The sequence below is a fragment of the Mustelus asterias genome, chromosome 17, assembly GCF_964213995.1.
Source record: "Mustelus asterias chromosome 17, sMusAst1.hap1.1, whole genome shotgun sequence".
NCBI lineage: Eukaryota > Metazoa > Chordata > Chondrichthyes > Carcharhiniformes > Triakidae > Mustelus > Mustelus asterias.
The window spans coordinates 86300728-86324060 of NC_135817.1; the positions used below are offsets into that span (position 1 = coordinate 86300728).

The 23333-nt window shown below is 50.0% G+C and overlaps 1 protein-coding gene across 1 annotated transcript in view; it reads left to right on the forward strand.

Moving 5' to 3' along the window:
• The window catches only part of robo2 (roundabout, axon guidance receptor, homolog 2 (Drosophila)), a 530474-nt gene that overhangs the window by 504827 nt on the left and 2314 nt on the right, over nt 1–23333 (forward strand). The window contains exons 25-28 of the mRNA XM_078233065.1: nt 6520–6702; nt 13503–13679; nt 20279–20491; nt 23008–23118. Of these exons, the coding sequence (XP_078089191.1) occupies nt 6520–6702; nt 13503–13679; nt 20279–20491; nt 23008–23118 (684 nt within the window). The remainder of the gene's footprint in view (nt 1–6519; nt 6703–13502; nt 13680–20278; nt 20492–23007; nt 23119–23333) is intronic.

The window sequence follows — 23333 nt, forward strand, 5'->3', positions numbered from 1 at the left end:
GATCATAAATTAATTTTACTATCAAAGATGTAATCAAGTCTCAGTGAGATACCGTTTTTATCCTGGCTTTTTATTGTTCAGGTGCTGTTTGTTGAAAACGTTTAATATCCTAGTTAAAGTCCTCCTGTCGTGAACAGAATTAATTTCAATGTACATGCAAATGCCTTGATTAGAGATAAGCGCTTAAAGACCCAAAGAGCTGTCTTGAGTGTTCCGTTTTGCGGAGCTCGTGTGACTGAATGAACAAGCTGACTGCTCCATCCATCATCTGTTCTCAGTCTGGCTAATCTCAGTCAGGGAGCACAAAAGGAGGCCATTCGGTCCATCCTGGCTGTGTCAGCCTTTTGAAAGAGTGATCCAGTTAACAAGACACCTCCTGCTCTCTCACCACAGCACAGCAAATCTTACCTGTTCCGGTTTCTGTCCAAAGGCCTTTTGGAAGTTCCTACTGAATAATCCACCCTTTCAGGGAGTACATTCCAGGCAGTGTCACAGAGGAACATATCTCCCCACGCCCCTGTTCTGCTTCTTCTGTTCATCACCCTAAACATGTGTCCCTCTGGTTAGCGACCCTGCTGCCAGTGGAAACACTTTCTCCTTCTTTACTCAATCTAAATTCCTCATAGTTTTCCACACCTCTATTCCAGCTCCTCTTACCTCCCCGCTGCTTGATAGAGAACAGTCGCAGCTGCTCCAGTCTCCACACACCACTGAGGTTCCTCATCCCAAGTTCCATTCCAGTAAACTTTTGCAGCCTCTCCAAGGTACAATAGAAAGAAAAAAAAATGTGTTTATACAGCACTTTATCCAACCACTGGATGCCTCAAAGTACATAAGCTAATGAGGTATTTCCCTCAGCACTGACCCTCTGACAGTGCAGCACTCTCTCAGTACTGACCCTCTGACAGTGCAGCACTCCCTCAGTACTGACCCTCTGACAGTGCAGCACTCCCTCAGAACTGACCCTCTGACAGTGCAGCACTCCCTCAGAACTGACCCTCTGACAGTGCGGCACTCCCTCAGAACTGACCCTCTGACAGTGCGGCACTCCCTCAGTACTGACCCTCTGAAAGTGCAGCACTCCCTCAGCACTGACCCTCTGACAGTGCAGCACTCCCTCAGCACTGACCCTCTGACAGTGCAGCACTCCCTCAGTACTGACCCTCTGACAGTGCGGCACTCCCTCAGCACTGACCCTCTGACAGTGCAGCACTCCCTCAGCGCTGACCCTCTGACAGTGCAGCACTCCCTCAGCACTGACCCTCTGACAGTGCAGCACTCCCTCAGCACTGACCCTCTGACAGTGCAGCACTCCTTCAGTACTTACCCTCTGACAGTGCAGCACTCCCTCAGCACTGACCCTCTGACAGGGTAGCACTCCCTCAGTACTGACCCTCTGACAGTGCAGCACTCCCTCAGCACTGACCCTCTGACAGTGCGGCACTCCCTCAGTACTGACCCTCTGACAGTGCAGCACTCCCTCAGCACTGACCCTCTGACAGTGCGGCACTCCCTCAGCACTGACCCTCTGACAGTGCAGCACTCCCTCAGCACTGACCCTCTGACAGTGCAGCACTCCCTCAGCCCTGACCCTCTGACAGTGCAGCACTCCCTCAGCTCTGACCCTCTGACAGTGCGGCACTCCCTCAGCACTGACCCTCTGACAGTGCAGCACTCCCTCAGTACTGACCCTCTGACAGTGAAGCACTCCCTCAGTACTGCCCATTGAACAAAGGCCGCAATGCAATGACCCAGTTACCCTATTTTCAGCAGCGTTGCTTGAGGGATAAATATTGGCCCCGGAGACCAAGAGGACCTCCCCTGCTCTTGTTCAAAATTGTGGCCATAGGATATTTAACATTCACCTTGTGAGGGCAGCCATTGTATAATGTCTCATCTGAAAGATGTCACTCACAACAAAGCCCTGGTTCCTCCCCATACCCACTCAACCTTGGTTATTCGTTCAAGTTCCTAGATTAAGACTTGAGCCCACAGTCGCTTTTTCAAAAATACGTAAACCCCTAAGCATGCGTGAGCAAGCGCCACTGAGGCCGAACATTGGCAGTACAGTTGGCCCAGTGCGCCGGAAACTGCGCCAAACTCCACACAGTGTGTGCCACCCGGGTCTAACCGGCACCACCTCTGGCCCTGGGATTGGGAAACATCTTTCCCCATCCTCCATCTGCTCCGGTCGGAATCCCCGACTGTGTGAATTGAAATGCGAGGAGTTAGCTTTGAAACTGGAGAGGTGCATCGCCCAGGAAAGCAGCACACGGGTCTGAAAGAGCGATTGCAAAGCAGCATCTTGTGCCGCTGCCGGGTGTGTGTGAATGCTCCAACTGTTTGAAGTTTGATATGTATTTTTTCAGGCCGAGTAGCCAATGTCAGATTGGGTTTTTGTTTTTAAATTAAATTCCCCAAAGCAATTGTGCGGCCCGTGATTTGACATTGTGTAGCAGGCATGTGATGATTTCACAGAGCTTGGGTTTCACCGCTGTTTCTAACCCTGCATTCTGCTCCAATTAAGTCATTTTCTTTCCACTTTCACCTGATGTAAATATATTTTAAAGGTACATATTAACGCAGTGCTGGCTTTGTGAAAAGGACCAGAACTCTTTTGTTTTGCCTGCTTGCTGCCTTTGCTGTTTTTGTCTCCAGACCCTGTCTCGTTTCATTTCAAAGTAGGACATTGCCCCTCCAAACTTTAACCCCTAACTTGTGACCTCCTCTGCAGATTCTGTCTCAATTTGTTCTCCCTCTCTCTCTCTCTCTCGCTCGATGCTCCCCACTTGTCCTCCCATGCTTGAGTCTAGAATGAGGATCTCGGGGGCACAATTTCAAGTGAAGCGATCTCCCGTTTAAGATGGGGGATGAAGAAATTCTTCTCTCAAAGGGTTGGCGGTTTTTGGAACCCTCTTCCCCAGGGAGCAGTGACGGCTGGGTCACTGAATATATCCAGGGCCGCATTAGACAGATATCTGACTGACAACGGAGTCCAGCGTTATGGGACAGGCAGGAAAGTGGAGTTAAGATCACAACCTGATCAGCCATGACCTCATTGAATGGTGGTGCAGGACCAAGGGGCCGAATAGCCTACATCTGCTCCTTCTACTTACATTCTGAAATTCTTATATTCTTATGTTAATTTGTCTCATTTTAAACCTCCCCTGCTGTATGCACACACTCACGCACACACAAGCACATGCACACACACACATACATGCAACACACCCATGCACATGTACACACATGCACACACTTGTACACACATGCACACACATGCACATGTACACACACACATGCACACACCCATGCACATGTACACACATGCACACACTTGTACACACATGCACACACATGCACATGTACACACACACATGCACACACCCATGCACATGTACACACATGCACACACTTGTACACACATGCACACACATGCACATGTACACACACACATGCACACACCCATGCACATGTACACACATGCACACACTTGTACACATATGCACACACATGCACATGCTCACAGGCAGCTCAATGCTGTTCATATGAACGGAGCTCTGATTGAACCAGAGCCCCATAATGAAATGTACATCGACAGTTATTATTGGTGGCCTCGGAGGAGAAAGCATGGGTGATGGGAGGGGGGTCTTGCTAGCAGCATAGGGACACATGCACACACATACACACATGTACACACACACAAACACGCACATGTACACACATGCACACCAACATACACACACACATACCACACGTGCACACACACACATGGGCACACACACACCACATGTGCACACACACATACCACACGCACACACACGCATGCACAATCTTTTGGAAAATGAGCAATATAAAATGTTCTGCAGTCAGCACAACCCAATGTCCCTTTCCTGTCAGTTTGCATCTTTTTTAGCTCACTGTGCTGCCAGAGGCACCACAGCCACTGCTCCCCCCCCCCCCCCCCCACCCAAACACGTCTGTATTATTTTCCTGTCTGGAGTTCATGAAGTTCATTCGGTTTTTTCTGTGGGGCAGCAGAGCAATCTGACAGCAGAACGGAGCAAAGGGAAATATTTTTTAAAAACAGCACGTTGTCATACGATCTGAGGGCAGATTTTAATCCTTCTGAGCTTCAAGGTCCCACGGGCCAACAGCATTCAAGCAGTTCCCCTTACCTTGCACTGCCTGCTGGCACTGGGCAACAGACAGACTTCAGATCCATTTATTGCAGTGAAAGATACAGCCAGCCTCACACTTGCACTGGACAGCCCAATCAGTGGCACAGTGGTTAGCACTGCCGCCTCACAGCGCCGGGGACCCGGGTTCGATTCCTGGCTTGAGTCACTGTCTGTGTGGAGTTTGCACATTCTCCCCGTGTCTGCGTGGGTTTCCTCCGGGTGCTCCGGTTTCCACCCACAGTCCAAAGATGTGTGGGTTAGGTTGATTGGCCATGCTAAATTGCCCCTAGTATCAGGGGGAATAGCAAGGTAAATGTTGTGGGAATAGGGCCTGGGTGGGACTGTGATCGGTGCAGACTCGATGGGCCGAATGGCCTCCTTCTGCACTGTCGGGATTGTATGAATCACCTTTTTATTAGCAAACCTTTGGGTGCAATACCACCCCTCTCACCCCACCCCTCCCACCCACCCACCCAACCACTACCCCACCCCTCCACACCCCACCTCACAGGTGGATGCTTATAACCTCGGGGATAAAGTGGTGGTGGACCTGGGTAAAATGCTCTGTTGAAGAGCCGGTCCGGATTCCTTCAGTGCCAGTGCTGAGGGTGTGCTGCAGTGCCTGAGGTGCCACCTTTCACCTTAGACTTTAAGCCAATGCCCCCATCATTTCCCCGATCGGATACATTTTCCCACAGTACTATTTGAAGAAGTTCAGGTATCTTTTACCAAAAGTTGGACATTTGCGTTATTTCACCTCTGTAGGATTTTGCTTTGTGAAAATTGGCTGCTGCATTTCCTGCCACACAACATTGACTGTGGAGATGTCCTGAGGTTGTAAGGGGCACTACGTAAATGCAAGCTTTATTTCCCCCTTCTTTCTATCATTCTGTCATCCTTCCTTCCTCAGGCCTTTTCCAGTTATACATCAACTCTCCCTGATCCCAGGTTTGAATTTGGGGTGGATTTTGAGGAGGGCGTCGAGGTGAGGTGGTAACTATAGAAATGTGGCAGCAAGAGCCTCTGTTTCGCAAGGAAGAAATTGGGACTTTTCTGCAGACCACGTGCCCCATGGTGTGGAAACACTCAGGCCGGAACTGTCCGACCATTCATGTTGGCAGGATCCTCCTGTTCTGCCAATGGTGTACCCCCGCAGCGAGTTTCTCGGCAGCGTGAGGTGACTTCAATGGGAAGTCCCATTGACGCCGGTGGGACCAGAAGGTCCCGCTGTTGGCCAATTGCACGCCGCCTCCCGCCACCGTGATAGACTGCCCCCCACAGGGAGGCCACGGGAAGGCCGGAGAATCCCGTCCTCAATGAATGTCCGTCAACAGCGAAACAGACATTAAGTCACAATCTAATGCCCTTTAGGGAAGGAAATCTGCTGTCCATTCCTGGTCTGCGTGGATTTCCTCCAGGTGTTCTGGTTTCCTCCCACAGTCTAAAGATGTGCAGGTTAGTTGCATTGGACACAGTAAATTGCCCCTTAATGTCCCAAGATGTCTAGGTTAGTGGGACCAGCGAAGTAAATAGGTGGGGTTGTGGGGATAAAGAGGTGGTGGACCTGGGTAAAATGCTCTGTTGAAGAGCCGGTCCAGATTCCTTCTGCACTGTAGGGATTCTATGAACCTATCAAAACCCTCCATGATTTGAATGCCTCTATGGCCTAGTGGTATTATCGCAAGACTATTAATCCAGAAACTCAGCTAATGTTCTGGGCACCTGGGTTCAAATCCTGCCACAGCAGATGGTAAAATTTGAATTCAATAAAAAAACCTGGAATTAAGAATTTACTGATGACCATGAAACCATTGTCGATTGTCGGAAAAATCAATCTGGTTCACTAATGTCCTTCAGGGAAGGAAATCTGCCATCCTTACCTGGTCTGGCCTACATGTGACTCCAGAGCCAGAGCAATGTGGTTGACTCTCAACTGCCGTCTGAACAAGGGCAACTGGGGATGGGCAATAAATGCTGACCAGCCAGCGACGCCCATGTCCCACGAATGAGTAAATTAAAAATGAAATTTCCCCTTAACCTTCCCTTCTCTAAGGAGAAGGATTTTCCAGTCTCTTCACTTTAACTGAAGTTCCTCATCCCAGTTTCTAGTCAAGTGGATCTCCTCTGCACCCTCTCCCAGGCCTTGATGTCTTTCTGAAAGTGTGTCCAAAATTGGGTACAAAACTCCAGCTGCAATTGAGAAAGTATTTTACACAGGTTTGGCAAATCCTCCTTGCCTGTGCGCAGTTTACAAAACCGAGAATCCTGTCTGCTTTTTATTTCAACAGGAAGTGTTGCTTTTCTGTTTCTCATCAACCTGACCTGCCTTTGTTTCTAGGTTCAATGATTAACGGATGGGGTTCCGCCTCAGAGGAGGAGCGCAACATGTCTAGCCGGCGATCTAGCGCAGTTAGCTCCTCCTCCGACTCCATCTTCACTGATGGCGACTTTGCCCAGGCTCTCGCCACTGCGGCAGACAGGGCTGGCTTCAAGATGGAGGGCACCAGCTTAATGAGGACAGGTTTGTACCCAAAGCCGCTTCCTTGCCGAGAGCTGACTTCACACGCTTCACCGAGGCTTTGATTAGGCCTCTCTGTCTCTCTTTCTCCCTCTCTTCTGTCTCAGATTCTAATCTGGGAATTGTGGAAAACTCTGGTGTCTAATGGGCTTTAACATGCATGGCTTGGGACGCTGGCAGTGGGCTCTGATGACCTCATCTTGTGTTCTGTTGAACTTCCATCAACTCTGGTGCCAATTCTCTAAAGAATAGTTGCATGGTCTTTTTGCTTCTGACTTCCCTGTGGTTCTTGTATTGTGTCACGTATTGGCATCTGTCTTTGGTGCTACCCAGGCCATTGTGCCTGCTTGGCTTTGCATCTTTAATTCTCTCTCTACAGTTTTCTCTCTCAGGGGTTGTGGAGGCTTACCGTGGCTCTTCCGCTCTTTGGGCGGGCATCTGGGGGATATTTGACCTTGAGGAGCATCGCTGCCAATCTGATTGTCCAATTGTCATTCTCCACATTCAACATACATGCCCTTTCCATCAGAGATCAGCCCAGGGCACTCAGGAGCAGAGGCCTTGGCGGATTTCCCTGCCCTTTCCCACTCCTCCTCCTCCCTCAGACGCCCAACTAATTGTTGCACCTCCTCACTGCCCTGCCCTGGTCCAACTTGTAATGAGTCTATTCGGAATAAAGCAATGATAGAACCCAACAGTGGATGGCTCATCGCTCGTTAGGGTCTCTTGCCTGCAGTTTTCAGAGCACCCTGGATGAGAGTTCTTTCTGCTCCCCCACCGCCAACCCCCCTGAGCACCACAATGCCTTTAATTTTCAGAGCATCTGTAATATTGTGAAAAGCCTCACGATGATTCACGGGCATCCTTTTAAGCATAACCTTGGCACCGAGCCCCAGAAGGAGATACCAGGACAGATGAACAGAGGCTTGGCCCAAAGGTTCTAAGGAGCATCGTAAAGAGGAGGAAGATGGAGAGAAGCAGAGAGGGAATTCCCAAGCTTAGGGCCCAGCCAGCTGAAAGCATGGCCGCCAAAGCTGGAGCAAAGGGAATGGGAGATGTGCAAAAGGCCAAGAACCGGAGAAGTCGCGGAGATCTCAAAGGGTTGTCAAGCTGTCTGTTCTCTTGCCACTGGTGTTTTGAGAAACTTGAAGACGACCCTTATTGACCTTCTGCCCCAATCCCCCGTCTCCCCCTCCTCAGTATAATCCCACCTGTAACCCCCACACCTCTGTTTGGTAACTCCTCACAGCAGTGTGGTCGATGCCCCTGCAGGGTAGCATTGCAAATTGACCGAGTTCCAACCTCTTTGAAAGGGTAATCAAATTAATCCCACTCCTTCTCTGAACTTTGCCCACAGCTCTGCAAATGTTTCCACTGCAGGAATATCTCCCCTGTGCCCCCCTAATAGCATTGTTTACCTTCACCATCTGCAGTGCAGTAGCTCACTATCACTTTCTCAAGGGGGCAATTAGGGATGGGTAGTACATGCTGGCCTAGCCACGTCCCAGGAGGATTAAAGCTACAACTGAATCTGGTCCCATTACACGTTCAGACCATAGCAGTGACTTTCTGAATGGGATAACTCAGTTCAGCCACTGGGCAGTCAAATTAGTTCAAACCACAATTGACAATTTTTATTGCCACAGTTCCGGCTGCCCTGCTAAACACTACATCATCGTTACTGCAGGTATTCTTCCTACAGCACTCTCCATTCAGATCGTGAATGAAGCCCAATCCCTCACGCAAACCAGCCTCCCATCCATTGACTCTGTCTACACTTCCCGCTGCCTCAGCAGAGCAGCCAGCATAATCAAGGACCCCCACGCACCCTGGACATTCTCTCTTCCACCTTCTTCCGTCGGAAAAAAGATACAAAAGTCTGAGGTCACGTACCAACCGACTCAAGAACAGCTTCTTCCCTGCTGCTGTCAGACTTTTGAATGGACCTACCTTGCATTACCTTTCTCTACACCCTAGCTATGACTGTAACACTACATTCTGCATTCTCTCCTTTCCTTCTCTATGAATGGTATGCTGTGTCTGTGTCGCACGCAAGAAACAATACTTTTCACTGTTTCCCAATACATGTGACAATAATAAACCAAATCAAATTCTGCTCCTCCACCTTCATTCGTATTGCTTTTCAGTCTAGCCAGAGGCACTGAGCTCTTCTCCCCTCCTCTCACCACCTCATCACTCCCTCCCTCACCTCCTCTCTCCTCCCTCCCTTCCCTCCTCCCCCCGTCTTCTGCCCTCGCCCTTCTCCCATTTTCTCCCCTCACTTCCCCTCCCCTTCCTCTCTGTCCATCCTTCCCTTCCCTTCCCATCCTCTTCATTCACCCCTGTTCCTTCCCCTCTCTCCCCTTCCTGCACTCTCCCTCCCCTCTCCTGACCTTCCTGCCTTTCCCTCCCCTCTCACCCTCCCTCTCCCCAGCATTAAGTCAACCAAATGCCTGTTTTTTACCTGCGTTAGTTAGTGACTGCTGTCTTTGGGGTGTTGGAATGTTTGAAGAGAAAGTAGATCCTTTCTCTCGAGCCATAACATCATAGAGCAATACAGCACGGAAACAGGCCCTTCAGCCCAACCAGTCCATGCCGACCATGGTGCCCTCCCAGCTAGTCCCAATTGCCCACATTTGGCCCATATCCCTCTAATCCTTTCCCATCCGTGTACTTATCCAAATATTTTTTAGAAAGCGAAGACTGGGAGAGTCTCGATAGAGACCTTTAGAATTATGAAAGGATTTGTTATGGTAAACATAAAAAAGATGTTTCCAATTGTGGGGGAGACCAGAACTAGAAGGTTGTAAATACAAGATAGTCACTGATAATCCTGATAGTTTGTACTCAGCAGAAATTGATCCCTCCATTGAGAATGACCCACCAAAAGAGAAAGTGCTGGAAAATCTCAGCAGGTCCGGCAGCATCTGTAAGGAGAGGAAAGAGCTGACGTTTCGAGTCCAGATGACCCTTTGTCAAAATTCAATCACCCACCATTGTACAACCCCTCCACCACCTTGTTCCCTCAATGATTGTAGAGATTTGCCTCGATAGTCCAGGCAGCTATTCATAGACCAGTAGAAACTCCATGAATCCGACTGAAAATACTTCAAGAGTGTGGTGATGGGGAGGAATGTTTCCCCTTGATTAGCTGAACAACTTCAGATCAAGATGAAGGTCATTTAATGGGATAAATCTGAGGGTGAAAGCCAAACGTCACAAACAAATGCAGCACACGCCAAGAAATTTCAGGTGGAAGGAACAGAGGACCAGAGGGACCGTGATGTGCAGGTCCATAGATCCCTGAAGGCAGCAGGACAGGTAGATAAGGTGGTTAAGAAGGTATATGGGATACTTGCCTTCATCAGCCAAGGCAGAGAATATGAGAGTCGGGAGGTTATGATGGGATTGTATAAAACGCTGGTTAGGCCACAGCTGGAGTACTGTGTGGAGTTCCGGTCACCACATTATAGGAAGGAAGTGATTGCACTGGAGAGGGTGCAGAGGAGATTCACCGGGATGTTGCCTGGGCTGGAGCGTTTCAGCTATGAAGAGAGGCTGGATAGGCTGGGGTTGTTTTCCTTGGAGCACAGAACGTCGAGGGAAAGATCCGATTGGGGTGTACAACATTGAGAGACATAGATAGGGTGGATAGGAAGAAACCTTTCCCCTTAGCAGAGGGGTCAATAACCATGGGGCATAGATTTAAGTTAAGGGGCAGGAGGTTTTTAGGAGATGTGAGGAAAAATGTTTTCACCCAGAGGGCGGTGAGAATCTGGAACTCACTGTCTGAAAGCGTGGTAGAGCTGGGAACCCTCACAACATTTAAGAAGCATTTGGATGAGCATTTGAAAAGCCACAGCGTACAAGGCTACGGACCAAGTGCTGGAAAATAGGACTGGAAACAGAGAGGTACCTGATGGTCAGCACAGCCACAATGGACTGAAGGGCCTCTTTCTGTGCTGTAAAACTCAGCGGCCGGAACCTTAGCATCATTCACGCCAGCGGGATTTTCCCATCCTGCTGCAGTGAACAGAGATTTGGCTGGGTGCCAAACGCACCGACCTCGCTGCAGTGGGAGCGTGGCGTGAACGGCCGATGAGATTGCGCCCAATGATTCTCATCCTATAGGCTGAATTCAGCTGGGGGCAGCAAACCCATTATTTCAAATGATCCCATTGGAATTGGCAGGAAGGTTGGTCAATGGGATGCAACTGGAACCACGGATTAAAGTAGCAATTGAGGTCATTGATCCACTGGTATCATTACAATGTACTTCAGAAATTGTATTTGATAGCTTGTTTGGAGATATGCTGCAAGCAACGTGTCCGTTTGGTGTGCGTTTCGTATTCTCACTATTTCTCACACTAATCACCCTGCTCACACTCATCTTAATCCTGTCTTCAGTGACCTGCTGTTCTCTCTCTCTGTCTCTCTCTCTTCACTTTCTTTCTCCACTCCAGTGACTCCCAGGATGTATCTGATTCCCATTAGCAATTAGAGTCTTCAATAAACATTTTGTCCCAACTCTTTTAACTCTTATTTTATCAGATGGGATTTGGTAAGCGCATTGCCACATTGCACTCTGATTTACAATGCATCGAGTAGATTAACTCCTGCTTTCCATAAATTCCAATAATCACCTTCACATGGAGACTGCAAATAACGTTTGGAATTGGAAACAGGAAATCTGGGTAATATTCTGATTGACGTCACCTGTCATTGAAGCTCTTTGACTGGATGTAGTGGAGTTGAAGAGAGCTGGCTCCATCGACATGGGCAGTCTGGTCTCAGGGAGGTGAATTTGAAAGTCTCTAACTCATTCAGGATGTTTACGGTTCCCATTTTAGATTGCAAGAACCATTTATTGTTTCTGAATCTCATGATTTTGAGCTTTTCTTTATTATTTGTTTGTGAGATGTGGGTGTCACTCCCTAGGACAACCTTTATTGCCCAGCCCTAATTGACCTTGAGAAGGTGGTGGTGAGCTGCCTTCTTGAACTGCTGGAGTCCATGTGGTGTAGGTATACCCACAGTGCTGTTAGAGAGTGTGTTCCGGGGGGGGACCATGTGCGTGCGCGCCTGCATGCGTGTGCGTGTGTGCATGCATGCATGTGTGTGTATACATGAGTGTGCGTGTGTATACATGCATGTGTGTGTATACATGCGTGTGTGTGTATGCATGTGTGTGTGTACATGCATGTGTGTGTACATGCATGTGTGTGTGTACATGTGCGCGTTTGTGTGCGGTTGTGTGCGTGCGAGTGTGTGTGTGGATGCGCATGGGTGTGTATGCGCGCATGTGCTTGTGTGTTTGCATCTGTACATGCACGTGTGTGTGCGTGTGTGGTTGTGTTTGTGCGCGCGCGTGTGTGTTTGTGTGTGTATGTGTCTGTGTGTGTGTGTGCAAATATCTTCTTTTTGAATTCCCTGCCTGAAAACAGGTCCTTGGTGATAACTTGCTAAACCCTGGCTAAATGCCTTGATGTCATATTCCGCGTAGGACATGGAAGGAGTCCAACTGTGTCCAGCATGTGTGTGCCAGTCTTTGAAAGAGCTATTTGATGACCTCCTGATCCACTGCTCCTTCTCACCAGCCAGTGTCCATTCCTGCTGCAAGTAGGGGCAAGGTTTAAAGGAGATGTACGAGGCAGATTTTTTACACAGAGGGTGGTGGGTGCCTGGAACTCGCTGCCGGGGGAAGTAGTGGAAGCAGATACGATAGTGACTTTCAAGGGGCGCCTTGACAAATACATGAATAGGATGGGAATAGAGGGATATGGTCCCCGGAAGGGTAGCGGGTTTCAGTTAAGCCCGGCAGCACGGTCGGTGCAGGCTTGGAGGGCCGAATGTTCCAATGCTGTAATTTTCTTTTTATTCTTTGTTCTATTTATCCAGTTCTCTTTTGAGAGTTATTATTGAATCTGTTTCCACAGCCCTTTCAGGCAGCGCCTTCCAGATCACAACAACTCGCTGTGTACAATTAGTTTCCTCACAATGAATGGCTCTTGGGTCAATTGTTTTCTATCTGAATCCTCAGGTTATCCACCCTCCTGCCACAGTAAACTGTTCCTCTTTATTTGCTCAATTGAAACTCTGCATAATCATGAACTGCAAGAAAGTTAAAGTCTTGAACTTTATTGATTAGTGTCACAAGTAAGGCTTACATTAACACTGCAATGAAGTTACTGTGAAAGTCCCCCAGTCGTCACATTCCGGCGCCTGTTCGGGTACACTGCGGGAGAATTTAGCATGGCCAATGCACCCAAGCAGCATGTCTTTCAGACTGTGGGAGGAAACCCGGAGCACCCGGAGGAAACCCATGCAGACACGGGGAGAATGTGCAGACTCCACATAGACAGCGACCCAAGCTGGGAATCGAACCCAGGTCCCTGGCGCTGTGAGGCAGCAGTGCTAACCACTGTGTCGCCGTGCTGCCAAAGGATTATGGGGAAGAGGCAGGAAAGTGACGTTGAGGTTACAATCAGATCAGCCATGATCTTATTGAATGGCGGAGCAGGCCTGATGGACCAAATGGCCGACTGCTACCCCTTTCTTCACATTATTAATTGTATTAAATCTCCTCTTAACCTTCTCTTCAAAAAGATTGCCCTGTTCCTGATCCCTGGGACCAGTCCAGTGAATCTCCTGCAAACTCTCCAGCAAGGCCAAGGTGCCCTGGTGCTGGGAACTGTACGCACTATTTCAGCTGGAGCCCGGGAAGTGACTCTGCAAAGTGTTAGAACAACGGCTGAACAAGTCTTTAACCTTCTCTCTCCCCTTGGGGTTTCTTACGCCAACAGGTAAAGGCTATTCCTCTTCGCAGAGGCACCAGCCCAGCAGTCCCTTCTCCAGCAGCGGCAGTGTGAGCGCAGCTCACAGCCAGTGCCAGAGGTCCAGACCTCCAAAGAAACACAAGCCAGCCGGGGTCCGACTGGAGCAGCCCTCGGCACCACACCGCAGGGAGGCGGCAGCAGACGGTAAGTCCTGGGTCCGACCACCGTCCACCAGGGCTGGATTGAAAGGGATTGAGTTTGGGTGAAGGAAGGCGCTGGACATGTCTGATCGCCCATTATCCACAGCAGGAACCTGCATTTATATAGCGCCCTTAACGGAGGGAAAACATTCCGAGGGCCTCGCGTGACCAGAACTCACAGTTTGACGCTGATCCACATGACGAGACGTTAGGGTCAATGATTAGAATCTCGATCAAAGAGCTCAGTATTGAGGTGAGTCTTAAAGGAAGAAAGAGATTAGAGAGGGAGGAGGGCGTGATGGGCAGGTGGGGGTTGTGGGGTTGGGGGTTTCCAGAGTTTAGGGACTAGGTGGCTGAAGGTACAGTAGAGAGAATTTAGAGGTACACAGGAGACTGGATTTAGGGGAACACAGACCTCAGAGGGGTGTGGGCTGGAGAGGATACACACATGGGAACGGACCCGGCCAGCGAGAATGTTAAACCCAATTTCGGACATATTAAATCATTCATTTTTCATCTTCCATGACAGCACTACTCACCACGTCAATAGGCCAACTGAAACTTCATCTGAAAGATGGAATCTCCAGCAATGTAGCATTCCCTCAGTACTGATCCCTCTGACAGTGCAGCACTCCCTCAGTACTGATCCCTCTGACAGTGCGGCACTCCCTCAGTACTGACACTCTGACAGTGCAGCACTCCCTCAGTACTGACCCTCTGACAGTGCGGCACTCCCTCAGTACTGACCCTCTGACAGTGCGGCACTCCCTCAGTACTGACCCTCTGACAGTGCGGCACTCCCTCAGTACTGATCCCTCTGACAGTGCAGCACTCCCTCAGTACTGACTCTCTGACAGTGCGGCACTCCCTCAGTACTGACCCTCTGACAGTGCGGCACTCCCTCAGTACTGATCCCTCTGACAGTGCGGCACTCCCTCAGTACTGACCCTCTGACAGTGCGGCACTCCCTCAGTACTGACCCTCTGACAGTGCGGCACTCCCTCAGTACTGATCCCTCTGACAGTGCGGCACTCCCTCAGTATTGACACTCTGACAGTGCAGCACTCCCTCAGTACTGACCCTCTGACAGTGCAGCACTCCCTCAGTACTGACCCTCTGACAGTGCGGCACTCCCTCAGTACTGATCCCTCTGACAGTGCGGCACTCCCTCAGTACTGACACTCTGACAGTGCAGCACTCCCTCAGTACTGACCCTCTGACAGTGCGGCACTCCCTCAGTACTAACCCTCTGACAGTGCAGCACTCCCTCTGTACTGCTCTCTGACAGTGGAACAGAGTGCTGCTATGATGATAGCAACAGCATAGATTAGAATCTAGAATATTGGTGGGGACAGGTCTGTCGCTGTATAATGCTGGGGTACAGTACTGGTGGGGACTGTGGGGGTCTGTCACTGTATAACACTGAGGTACAGTACTGGTGGGGACAGGTCTGTCACTGTATAACACTGGGGACAGTACTGGTGGGGATGGGTCTGTCACTGTATAACACTGGGGTACAGTACTGGTGGGGACGGGTCTGTCACTGTATAACACTGGGGTACAGTACTGGTGGAGATGGGTCTGTCACTGTATAACACTGGGGTACAGTACTGGTGGGGATGGGTCTGTCACTGTATAACACTGGGGTACAGGACTGGTGGGGATGGGTCTGTCACTGTATAACACTGGGATACAGTACTGGTGGGGACGGGTCTGTCACTGTATAGCACTGGGATACAGTACTGGTGGGGATGGGTCTGTCACTGTATAACACTGGGGACAGTACTGGTGGGGACGGGTCTGTCACTGTATAACACGGGGGTACAGTACTGGTGGGGATGGGTCTGTCACTGTATAACACTGGGGTACAGTACTGGTGGGGATGGGTCTGTCACTGTATAACACTGGGGTACTGTACTGGTGGGGATGGGTCTGTCACTGTATAACACTGGGGTACAGTACTGGTGGGGATGGGTCTGTCACTGTATAACACTGGGGTACAGTACTGGTGGGGACGGGTCTGTCACTGTATAACACTGGGGTACAGTACTGGTGGGGATGGGTCTGTCACTGTATAACACTGGGGTACTGTACTGGTGGGGATGGGTCTGTCACTGTATAACACGGGGGTACCGTACTGGTGGGGACGGGTCTGTCGCTGTATAACACTGGGGTACAGTACTGGTGGGGACGGGTCTGTCACTGTATAACACTGGGGTACAGTACTGGTGGGGACGGGTCTGTCACTGTATAACACTGGGGTACAGTACTGGTGGGGACGGGTCTGTCACTGTATAACACTGGGGTACAGTACTGGTGGAGACGGGTCTGTCGCTGTATAACACTGGGGTACAGTACTGGTGGGGACGGGTCTGTCACTGTATAACACTGGGGTACAGTGCTGGTGGGGACGGGTCTGTCACTGTATAACACTGGGGTACAGTACTGGTGGGGACGGGTCTGTCACTGTATAACACTGGGGTACAGTACTGGTGGAGACGGGTCTGTCGCTGTATAACACTGGGGTACAGTACTGGTGGGGACGGGTCTGTCACTGTATAACACTGGGGTACAGTGCTGGTGGGGACGGGTCTGTCACTGTATAACACTGGGGTACAGTACTGGTGGGGATGGGTCTGTCACTGTATAACACTGGGGTACTGTACTGGTGGGGATGGGTCTGTCACTGTATAACACTGGGGTACAGTACTGGTGGGGATGGGTCTGTCACTGTATAACACTGGGGTACAGTACTGGTGGGGACGGGTCTGTCACTGTATAACACTGGGGTACAGTACTGGTGGGGATGGGTCTGTCACTGTATAACACTGGGGTACTGTACTGGTGGGGATGGGTCTGTCACTGTATAACACGGGGGTACCGTACTGGTGGGGACGGGTCTGTCGCTGTATAACACTGGGGTACAGTACTGGTGGGGACGGGTCTGTCACTGTATAACACTGGGGTACAGTGCTGGTGGAGACGGGTCTGTCAGTGTATAACACTGGGGTACAGTACTGGTGGGGACGGGTCTGTCACTGTATAACACTGGGGTACAGTACTGGTGGGGACGGGTCTGTCACTGTATAACACTGGGGTACAGTACTGGTGGAGACGGGTCTGTCGCTGTATAACACTGGGGTACAGTACTGGTGGGGACGGGTCTGTCACTGTATAACACTGGGGTACAGTGCTGGTGGGGACGGGTCTGTCACTGTATAACACTGGGGTACAGTACTGGTGGGGACGGGTCTGTCACTGTATAACACTGGGGTACAGTACTGGTGGGGACGGGTCTGTCGCTGTATAACACTGGGGTACAGTACTGGTGGGGACGGGTCTGTCACTGTATAACACGGGGGTATGGTACTGGTTTGCTGGTCATTAGTATACTGCACATTGGAGAAATGCAGCAACTCGCTGCTCCTTCCTGACCTGTGCAACAGCAACTTTCGATATCTGTTACGTTGTGACATCAGTGCACCGCGTCTGTCAGCAGTGCATTGTCTGGAGTGTCTCCCCCTTCGAGTGTAGATCGAGCAATCACTCCTGGGCAGGATTTATCAGCTGGATTTAATGGGAGGTGATGTTGTGACAGCGTTGCCATACAAGCAGCAGCCAGGAGAGTGAGGAGCCGTAATTGATCAGAGCTATAAAGACAAACCAAGCTGAAAATGGGCAGCTGTCACATCGAGTGTCTGTGCAAACATCTAGCTAGATGGTGCGGGAAATCTGGCCACCTTCTCTTCACCTGAGAGCTGGAACCAGCTGCCCTTCACAATGCCATGCCTGTCAGAAGTTCAGCGGTGTAACTGAAGGTGACTCCCATGGTGTGCCCAGTGACTCGCATCATCTTGTACTCCTGTCTTTCCTCAGTGTGACGTTGGCTGAGGAGAGCGATGCCAGTATTGGGGAGCAGAACGAGTTTGTATTGTGCTGGGGTCTTGTCACATCTCCAGTGTGCCCCAGAGAGCTCACTATTCATTCCAGACAGCCAGGTGTTAGCATCGAGCTCTGCCAGCTCTGACAGGGCAGGCCAGCGTACTGCAGGAGCTAAAAAACCTAAGGAGGCATCAACTAAAAATGCTGCACTTACTCATCACGGCTTGCGGGCAGCATCTGTGGAGAGAGAAATAGCAAACATTACCACCACCTCTATTCATTACATTACAAATAGCGAACATTACACCTCCTCTATTCTGAAGGAATCATTCCCTCCGCAGTAACTCGCTCATGCCCTCTCTCACCCCCTCCACTTCCAGTCGCACTTCGCCAAGAAAACAATGGAGATGCGGCCCTCTCTCCTTCACCTCCTTCCCTTTCCCCCATCCAGGACCCCCCATCACTTCCTCCAGTTGAAACAGAGTGGGATTTTCCTGCCCCACCCACCATCAGGATCGTCCAGTCCCATCGAAAGTCAATGGGCCACCACCGCCCCCGTGCAGCAGGTCTGGAAAATCCCATCCTGAGATTTCCTTGTACTCTTTTCAATTGCATAAACTGCATTCACTGGACACAATGCAGACTCCTCTATACGCTGGAGACACCAATCACAGATTGGGTAACTACCAAACACCTCAGGTCAGTCCACAAGCATGACCTTGTGCTTCTGATTGATGGCTGTTTTAATGTAGCTCCCACTCTGCCCTCCCCATCCTTGGCCTCCACATCCAATTCAATGAGAACTCAACAAATAGCATTCAGCTTTCCATTCAGCACATTACGGCATTAAGGACTCCAACATTTATCCCTCAACTCACAATGTAATAATATTCTCACCCTTGTCCACTCAACCCCGCCCTGGGTTGATAAGTGCAGGGGAATTCTCCACATTGTCCTGGACCAATAGTTATCTCTCAACCAACATCAGTGAAAAAAGCAGTGACCTTTTTTGTTTTATTCATTTGTGGGACATGGGCATCGCTGGCTGGACAGCATTTATTGCCCATCCCTAGTTGCCCGAGGGGCAGTTGAGAGTCAACCACATTGTTGTGGCTCTGGAGTCACATGTAGGCCAGACCAGGTAAGGAGGGCAAATTTCCTTCCCTAAAGGACATTAGTGAACCAGATGGGTTTTTCTGACAATTGACAATGGTTTCATGGTCATCAGTAGATTCTTAATTCCAGATATTTTTTATTGAATTCCAATTCCACCATCTGCTGTGGCAGGATTCGAACCTGGGTCCCCAGAACATTAGCTGAGTTTCTGGATTAATAGTCCAGTGATAACACCACCAGGCCATCGCCTGCCCTTGTCATTATTACATTGCAAGTTGTGGGATCTTGATGTGTGCAAATTGATTGATGCGTTTTCCTCATTACAACGGTGACTAGACTTCAAAGCACTTCAATGAATATAAAGTGGGATGAACTCAAGTCATGAAAAGTGAACCTTTGTTCCTACATTATATCAGCCCTCTCACCGTGAGCTGAGTGGGGAGGAGGTGGTGGGGCGCAGTGAGACAAGGGAGAGTCTCCACGGGAAATACAGTGGAGGGTACTGGGCAATCGGATGGTTGGGAAGTGCCAGACTTCCGTGACAGAGACAGGCGATAGGGTTTGTTACGGACAGGATGGGGGGTTAATTAAATCAGCACTAATTTCTCCTCTCACCAGCCATCCATAAAGAAAGGTAGTTTGATTTATTTCCCTCTTTATGAGTGGTGACGTAATTCCCAACACTTTAGTTTTGATATGATCCAGTGCCACCCTAAATATGTTCCAGATATATTCCAATTTTGCTAAGGTTTTTCTTTCATTCTCGGGATGCAGGTGTCACTGGTAAGGCCAGCATTTATCACCTGTCCCTCCTTGCCCCTTGAGAAAGTGGTGGTGTGGCATTGCCTTGAACTGTTGCCTGGTGAAGGTGACCCCCCGCACCCCCCCCCCCCCCACCCCATCCCCACCCCACCCTCCCACTGTGCTGTCAGTCCAGGATTCTGATGCAGTGACAGTGAAGGAATGACGAATGGTGAGTTAGTGGGGCAGGAGCAGGTTGGAAAGTATGGAGCTTCCAGATTCCCAGATGTGTTGAGCTGTGCTTGTGAGGGCAGTGCAGCACAAGATTCATCTTGCATTAGAAGTGCGCAACGTTCCTATTTTGGGCGGCACGGTGGCACAGTGGTTAGCACTGCTGCCTCACAGCAACAGCGACCCGGGTTCGATTCCCGGCTTGGGTCACTGTCTGTGCGGAGTCTGCACGTTCTCCCCGTGTCTGCGTGGGTTTTCTCTGGATGCTCCAGTTTCCTCCCACAGTCCAAAAAACTGGGTTAGGTTGATTGGCCATGCTAAATTTTGCCCCTTAGTGTCGGAAGATTAGCAGGGTAAATATGTGGGAGTATGGGGATACAGCCTGGGTGGGTCTGTGATTGATGCATGCTCGATGGGCCGAATGGCTTCCTTCTGCACTGTAGGGATTCTATGATTCTATGAGTGCTTGCTACTTCACACTAGCTGCAACAAGGGGGAAGGGGTGAAGAATTCAAAGATTCCCACCATCGATTCCCTCGGCTTGATAAACATAAGAGGGAGATCACAAGGACGAGGTGTCTCAATCTCGTGTGGTTATGTTTGACCTGCTGTGTTTTCTATTTTTTCACAAAGACCTGCCTCCACCACCTGACCCTCCACCATGTCAGGGTTCAAAGCTCCAATCTGGGCAAGCACCAAAAGGAACAGGCATGGTGGGTTCGCTAGAGAGACAGCAACTACCCTGCTTAGAAGAGAACATGGAACATCTGGCCAAAACATCTCTCGACCACGTGCATCAAGAAGACTCACGAAGCAAGCTGCAACAGAAGCCAACACTTGGGTCAGGTACGAGGGCGCGGGGTTCAGAGTTCAGAAGCTCATAAGAAACTGGGGAAATCCCTGTCCAATAAGGGGTGGCGTTTATGTTGAATTCACATCCTGTGTTGTGAGTTAACACCTCTGAGGTGGACTCAGTCTAATTTCGATGGAGAAATCCATCACACAGCGATTGGTTGAGGAATGCACTGGCTGAGAGTATAGTGCAGGCAGGTTCAATCAAGGTGCTGCCTTCGAAAAGGAATTTAATTGTTATCTGAAAATGAAAATGTGCAGGGTTACTGGGAGAAGTCGGGGGAATAGCACGCAGTGAATTGCTCATTCAGAGAGCCGGTGCAGATATGATGGGCTGAATAGCCTTCTACTGTGATTCTGTATCTAACCCCGTGCTGTACCTGTCCTGGGAGTGTTTGATGGGGACAGTGTAGAGGGAGCTTTACTCTGTATCTAACCCCGTGCTGTACCTGTCCTGGGAGTGTTTGATGGGGGACAGTGTAGAGGGAACTTTACTCTGTATCTAACCCCGTGCTGTACCTGTCCTGGGAGTGTTTGATGGGGGACAGTGTAGAGGGAGCTTTACTCTGTATCTAACCCCGTGCTGTACCTGTCCTGGGAGTGTTTGATGGGGGACAGTGTAGAGGGAGCTTTACTCTGTATCTAACCCCGTGCTGTACCTGTCCTGGGAGTGTTTGATGGGGGACAGTGTAGAGGGAACTTTACTCTGTATCTAACCCCGTGCTGTACCTGTCCTGGGAGTGTTTGATGGAGGACAGTGTAGAGGGAGCTTTAATCTGTAACTAACCCCGTGCTGTACCTGTCCTGGGAGTGTTTGATGGGGGACAGTGTAGAGGGAGCTTTAATCTGTAACTAACCCCGCAACTCCTTTCACCCCCTCATTTGCTTCCCTGCCTCCCCCATGCCAATCTAGTTTAAACCCTCCCCTATAGCACTAGCAAATCTGTCCCCCTAGGATATTGGCTCCCCTCCAGTTCAGATGCAACCCGTCCCTCTTAAACAGGTTACCTCTGCCCCAGAAAAGATCCCACTGATCTCAGAATCTGAATCCCTGCCCCCTGCACCAATTCTTTAGCTACGCATTCACCTGCCATATTCTCCTGTTCTTACTCTCACCAGCATGTGGCACTGGAAGTAATCCAGAGATTACCACCCTCAAGGTCCTGCTTCTTAACTTATTTCCTAGCTCCCTATAATCACTCCTCAGAACCTCATCCCTATTTCTATGTACATCATTTGTGCCAACGTATGCAATGACTTCTGGCTGCTTAACCCTCCTCCTTGAGAATGTTCTGCAGCCGATCCAAGATATCCTTGACCCTGGCACCCGGGAGGCAACACACGCCATCCTGGACTCCCGTTTGCAGCCACAGAATCTACTTTCTGTCCCCCTAACGAGCGAGTCTCCTATCACAACGGTCCTGCTTTCTTTTATCCTTTCCCGCTGTGTTCCAGATCTGCCACAGGTTTGGCTACTGCTGCTTTCACCTGAACGGTCATGCCCCCTCCTCCCAAGTGATATACTTGTTTATAAGGGAAATGTCCACAGGGACCTCCTGCACTCTCTGGCTGCTCCCTTTGCCTTTCCTGGTGGTCACCCAGCTACTCTCTCTGCCTGCACCTCAGGTGTGACCGCCTCACTAAAACTCTTATCTATAAAGTGCTCAGCGTTCCGGATGAGCCTGAGTGCATCCAGGTCCAGCTCCAGCTCCTTAACTCGGTCTCCCAGCAGCTGCTGCCAGATGCACTTCCCACAGGTGTAGTCATCAGGGATAATGGAATTCGCCCTGAGTTCCCACATCCTGCAGGAGGAGCATATCACTGACCTCATTGCCACCCCAACAGCACCAAGTCTAAAGAGAAAAGTTAAGAGGGTGTTACCTGAGATTACCCTGTACTCTGCTGAGATGCTACTTGCCGAAGCCTCGTGAGCAAAAGCCTCACCACTCAAACACTCTGCTGCAAATTTTCTAATAGTGCACGCCTTTCTTTCCCTCCTTCCCTTCTTCATCTTCAACACAGAGCCCTGGGATCTTTAAAGTCAATCTGGGAGAATAGTCCCTGTCTCATGTTAAATGCCCTGTCCAGGAAACAGCATCTCTGACATAAGAATCGGCAGCTGGAGAGACCATTCAGCCCCTCGAGCCTGCTCTGCTATCATGAAGATCATGGCAGATCAGCTCACAGCCTCAGCGCTACTTTCCTGCCTGTTGCCCATGCAGCTCGATTCTCCTGTTGGTCAAAGTTCCGTCTGCCCTCAGAAGGTCCTTTGTCCATTCCACACCTTGTGCTCCTTCAGTTCAACATTGGGGTCTGTCAGCCTGGGCTGTGTCCCAAAATTCTCTGGAGTGAGACTTGCTCCCACGATATTTCTGGTCAGATGCAGGAGTGCATTAGTCCGAGCCACAGTTGAGATGGTTTAATTTACCCCTCAGGATCGAATGAGTAACACCTGAACTGACTGTGCAATTCCCGAAATCAGACTGTACGTTGCTTTTGGTGTTTTCCAGACGAAATCCTCATTCCGTACAGCAAGCCGAGCTTCCCATCACCGGGCCACCTTAGTGGTCACAGTTCATCTGGAACAGCCTCATCGAAGGGTTCGACTGGACCCAGGAAAGGTGTGCCCTCACGAGGAGGTCCAGCAATCGCAAGTCATCAGCGGAACATTAGTGACCTTCCAGATGTAGGATATATGGGATCGTGTGGTCAAGGGCAGTTTTTAGGGGATGTATGTAAGTACTTGGGCTGCTGGGATGTAGGAAGGCTTGCAGAGTTTAAAAAGAAGAAAACATAACTTGCTAAACCTTTTACGAATCACTTGTTGGACATGAAG